Source organism: Vigna radiata, unplaced genomic scaffold, assembly GCF_000741045.1.
Source record: "Vigna radiata var. radiata cultivar VC1973A unplaced genomic scaffold, Vradiata_ver6 scaffold_189, whole genome shotgun sequence".
Classification (NCBI taxonomy): domain Eukaryota; kingdom Viridiplantae; phylum Streptophyta; class Magnoliopsida; order Fabales; family Fabaceae; genus Vigna; species Vigna radiata.
The window spans coordinates 291,479-296,970 of NW_014541997.1; the positions used below are offsets into that span (position 1 = coordinate 291,479).

The 5,492-nt window shown below is 52.5% G+C and overlaps 1 protein-coding gene across 1 annotated transcript; it reads left to right on the forward strand.

Moving 5' to 3' along the window:
• The first annotated feature begins 245 nt into the window (after positions 1-245).
• Positions 246-4,142, forward strand: LOC106778781. The gene has a single exon (XM_014666769.1). The coding sequence runs from the start codon at positions 246-248 to the stop codon at positions 4,140-4,142; it is 3,897 nt and encodes a 1,298-aa protein (XP_014522255.1).
• The last annotated feature ends 1,350 nt before the right edge of the window (positions 4,143-5,492 follow it).

Here is a 5,492-nt window from a genome sequence, read left to right on the forward strand (position 1 = left end):
GACAGGTAAAGTGATCTTGAATCTAATCTAAATTGGCCTAGCTAATTGATCTATTATCTGACTTGGGCGTCGGAGTGTTCTCTTTGCAGGACCTCTCGGTTGATTCCCAAAGGATATTGACAAGACGTACGGGTCGGACGGTCGGAAGCTGGTCCAAGGGGTCGGTTCGGTCTCGGGCTCTAACACCGAAACATTTGGCGCCCACCGTGGGGCCCGAAATTGTGATTTACCAAGAAACGAACACAATGGCTGAGCAGTTACAGTTGCAGGTTCTACAAGAGATGCAGAGGCAGATGCAAGAGATGAGGGCGGAGATAGCGGCTCTACGAGCGGAGCGAGAGAACGGGGTAGGAGGACCCTCGGTACAATCAGTGAATGTGCAGACAATCCAGTCTAGGGATGAGGAGGCAAGTCGGCGGCCATCGGTGGAGGAGGTGGAGGAAGCCGATGGAGGGGGAATTATAGGGAGGGGTCAAGGAAGAGGGATTGGCCGGGGGGAGGGGCCAGCAGGAAGAGGGATTGGTCGGGGGGATGGGCCGAATGGAAGAGGGATCGGTAGAGGAGAGGGGTTGAACGGGAGAGGGAGAGGGAGAGACGTTCGGGGTAGGGGAAGGGGAAGGGGGGAGGAAAATATAGGGCGTGACCAGGAAAACCCGGAGGGGCATAGGGAGTTTGTAGGGCAGAATCAACAATTCGAAGAAGTTCTGGAGGGTGAGGACCAGTTTGATCAGGCTGAAGGGTTGCACCCATTTACTAATAATGTTATGGGGGCAGTAATGCCGGAGAATAAGGTTTTCCCATGGGTTGAGAAGTATGGGGGCACGTCGGATCCGGTGAAACACCTACGATCGTTCGTGGATGCTATGGCAGTCTATTCATCCGACGAGCTGGTTTGGTGCAGGGTGTTCTCTTTATCCTTAAAGGATGAAGCTTTGGATTGGTTTCATTCACTGCCACCACGGAGCATTGATGGATTTGTTACTTTGAGGCAATTGTTTAGCCAGCAGTATGCTTCAAACTGTTCACGAGGGTTGACTTATACAGCCCTTGTCAAGATGAAGCAAGGGCGTGAAGAGTCATTGAAAGGGTTCATGGAACGCTTCAACCGAACCGCTCGGCAAGTGAGGAATGTAGACCAACGGCTGATAGTAAGTGCGCTCACGACGGCCCTGAGACCAGGACCCTTTGTGGATTATCTGTACGAGGAGGAACCCCAGTCTATGGGTGAACTGCAGCATAAGTTGGCCGGGTTTATACGAATAGAAGAGGGGAGGTCGTATCGCAGTGACCAGGGGGAAGAGGGGGTGACGAGAGAGAAATCAGGGCGGGACAGAAGAGGAGAGAAACGGCCGGTCGGAGGGGAACATAGGATGACAGTGAAACGAGGGGCAGAAATACAAAGAGCGCAACAATACTTCCATCACACTCCATTGAGTGCCCCGAGGGTGAGAGTCCTGGAGGAAGCCTTAAGGGCTAATCTGCTGACGGTGGCACGGTCCCCGACCCCACGGGGAGCGGATGAAAGTAAACATTGCCGATATCATCAGAACATGGGGCATTCTACGGAGGATTGTGTCGCGTTGAGAGATAAGTTGGAGAGCCTGGTACAGGCGGGGCACCTGCGGGAGTTTGTTCGTAGGGAGAATCCTAACCCGAGGGAGACCCCGGGAAGACACGGAGGTCGACTGCCGGTCGGGCAGAGGGTTCAGCCGACTGCTGAACGAACGGAGGGCGGCGGAAGTGGAGAAAGGCCTCTGAGAGGGGTGATAAATACCATATCGGACGGTTTTGCTGGAGGAGGGGCGTCCTCAGCCGCCCGAAAGCGGCATTTGAGAAATTTGCATAGTGTGAATAAGGTGGGGATTGCTAGAAGAACCATGCCTACCATAACGTTTTCAGACGAGGATTTCCATGCACCAAATCCGGACCAAGACGACCCCATGGTCATAACGACTATCATCGCTCGGTACAGCGTGGGAAATGTGTTGATTGACCAGGGAAGTTCGGCCAACATCCTATACTGGAAAACTTTTCAGCAGATGGACATACCGGACGAGTCAATAATGCCTTTTAATGAACAAATCTTGGGGTTCGCAAGAAAACGGGTAGATACAAGGGGATATGTGGACTTAAAGGTGTGCTTAGGGGCAGAGGTGGGAGCGAAGGAGTTGAGGGTGCGTTTCCTATTGGTAGAGGCAGAAACTTCATACAACGTGTTGTTGGGACGGCCTTGTCTTAATGCGTTCGGAGCAATAGTGTCCACCCCTCACTTGACGATGAAGTATCTCGCAGACGATGGCACGATCTGGACGGTTAGGGCCGATCAGAGGGTGGCAAGAGAGTGTTACGTGGCGGGACTGAAGGTGCAACCCCCGAGGCATAGGGTATGTGAAACCCGCCCGGCAGTGTCAGCTGCAGAGTTGGACCCAAGGGAAGACACCTTTGACCGGGTGGAGCCAATGGGGGAGATCCAGCCATTTCTCCTAGAAGGCGAAGACCGGGCGACAATGGTCGGCAAGGATCTTCAGGAGGGCGAGAGGCAAAGGTTGGAGGGTGTACTGGAGGAGAATAAGGATTTGTTCGCCTGGACTGCATCAGACATGCCAGGTATCCATCCCGACGTTATTTCGCATAGGTTGTCCGTATTTCGAGATGCTCGACCGGTGTCTCAGAAAAAGAGGAGGTTAGGTGTGGAGAAGAGAAGGGCGGTAAGTGAAGAGGTGGGGAAGTTGATCGAAGCAGGGTTCATAAGAGAAGCCAAGTACACCACTTGGTTGGCCAACGTAGTCATGGTGAAAAAGTCCAGCGGCAAGTGGAGGATGTGCATTGACTTTACGGATCTCAACAAAGCCTGCCCGAAAGATACGTACCCTCTACTGAACATTGACGCGTTGGTAGATGGGGTGTCCGGATATGAGGTAATGAGTTTCCTGGACGCCTACTCAGGGTATAATCAGATACCTATGTACCGTCCGGACAGCGACAAAACCGCTTTTATTACCGAGCAAGGAACCTTTTGCTACGAGGTCATGCCGTTCGGATTGAAGAACGCAGAGGCTACGTACCAAAGACTGATGGACAAGGTTTTCCAAAGGCAGATAGGAAGGTGCATGGAGGTATATGTAGATGATATGGTGGTGAGGAGTCGGTCGGTTGAAGAGCATCTGGCGGATTTGAAGGAGGTTATGGAGCAACTTCGAAAGTTTGACATGCGCCTCAATCCCGCTAAGTGTACCTTCAAGGTAAGGGCGGGGAAGTTTCTGGGATTCATGTTGATCGCGCGGGGGATCGAGGCGAACCCTGACAAATGTAAGGCGGTATTGGAGATGAGGAGCCCCCAAACGATAAAGGAAGTTCAGAGGCTGGTGGGACGGTTAATGTCGTTGTCTCGGTTCATCCCCAATCTGGCCGGACGGACGAAACCGATCGTGAAGGCCATGAAAAAGACCGCACAGAGGTGTTGGGATGAAGAGAGTGAGGAGGCCTTCAAGCAGATAAAGGGGGTTCTTACCCAGCCTCCAGTGATGGGACGGCCGGAGCATGGACACGAATTGCAGATCTACTTGGCAACATCGGAGGGAGCCATCAGCGCGGCCTTGATACAGGAGGCTCCTCATTTCAAGCTGGTGTATTTCGTTAGTAGAAGCTTGAAAGAGGCAGAGTTGAGATACCAAGAGTTGGAGAAGGTGGCCCTATCTCTAATTTACGCCGCTCGGCGGTTACGACCATACTTCCAAGGGTTTCAAGTCGTGGTACGAACGGACTACCCGATAGCCAAGATCTTACGAAAACCAGATTTGGCAGGTTGGATGATAGGATGGTCGGTAGAATTATCGGAGTTTTGGTTGAAGTACGAGCCGAGGGGGTCGGTGCGGGGCCAACATCTGGCGGATTTTGCAGTTGACCTACTCCCAGAGGAGGGGGAATTCTGTTGGAAACTCTCAGTTGATGGGTCATCTAACCGAAGAGGAGGAGGAGTGCGGGTGGTCTTAGAAGGACCGAACGGGATACTGATCGAGCAATCGTTGGTGTTCCAGTTCAAGGTTAGCAACAACCAAGCCGAATATGAGGCTTTACTGGCCGGGATGGAGTTGGCAAGGGACCTAGCAGTAGGTCGGCTGGAGTGTCAAACAGATTCCTAGCTGGTCGAGGGGCAAATGAATGAGAGCTTCCAGGTGAAGGACGATCTCCTGTTGCAATATTTTCACAAGGCCAAGCAATTGGCCACAAGCTTCAAAAAGTTCACATTGCGACATGTTCCCCGATCAGAGAACGGTCGTGCTGATACACTGTCGAAACTGGCCGGCGGAGTCACGAAAGGGGGGTTATCTTCGGTGATCAAACAATTGGTAACCAAGCCGACGGTGGAATGTTGCGCCATTGGTACCAGGGGAATACAAAGTACCTGGAAGGACGAGATAGTATAGTTGATTCGGAGGCAGGATGACGGGGGGGCCTTGAGTACCGAGGAGGCCAAGAAGATCGCTCGGTATTGCTTGATAGGTGATGAGCTGTACCGGAGGGGTTACGTCACTCCGCTATTGAAGTGTTTGCTGGAGAACGAAGCGGAGTACGTAATGAGGGAGTTACATGAAGGGGTGTGCGGGAGACATACAGGGGGACGAACTCTACGAGCAAGAGTACTAAGAGCAGGGTTCTTCTGGCCGACGTTAGAGAAAGATTGCATGGCATTCGTCCGAAAATGTGGAGCTTGCCAAAAGCATGGGAACGTTTTCCATGGTCCAGCGGCGGAGTTGCAAGGAATAATGTCCCCTTGGCCGTTCGCCCAGTGGGGAATGGACATTGCTGGACCACTGCCGACCGGGCGGTCTCAGATGAGGTTTCTGCTGGTGGCAGTGGATTACTTTACAAAATGGGTAGAGGCCGAACCTTTGTCAAAAATCTCTGCCGCCCAAGTTCAGAAATTTGTATGGAAAATCATTTGCCGATTCGGGTTGCCCAAAACGCTCATTACGGACAACGGTCGGCAGTTTATAGATAAGAAACTGGAAGCTTTTTATCAGGAATGGGGCATAGCTCATGTCACTAGTTTGGTTGAGCACCCCCAGACGAACGGGCAGGCGGAGGCAATGAATAAAATAATCATCCAAGAGTTGAAGAGGAGGTTAGGCGAGGCAAAGGGTGCTTGGGTTGATGAATTACCATCGGTCCTGTGGGGGTATTGATGTTCTCCCCACGGGGCAACAGGAGAGTCCCCATTTAACCTGACCTACGGGATGGACACGATGATGCCGGTCAAGGTGTGCGAGGAGACACTGAGAAGGCAGGTGAATGACCCAGTTGCGAATGAAGAAGGTCTAAGGGGAAACCTGGACGTATTGCAAGAGAGAAGGGAAACTGCGGCGGTCCGGACAGAGGCACTAAAGAGGTTGGTCGCGCGGAGGTACAACACTAAGGTGCGGCCGAGACATTTGGTCGAGGGTGACCTCGTTTGGAGGAAGGTCGGGGAAGTTCGGAGGGAGAAGGCTCAC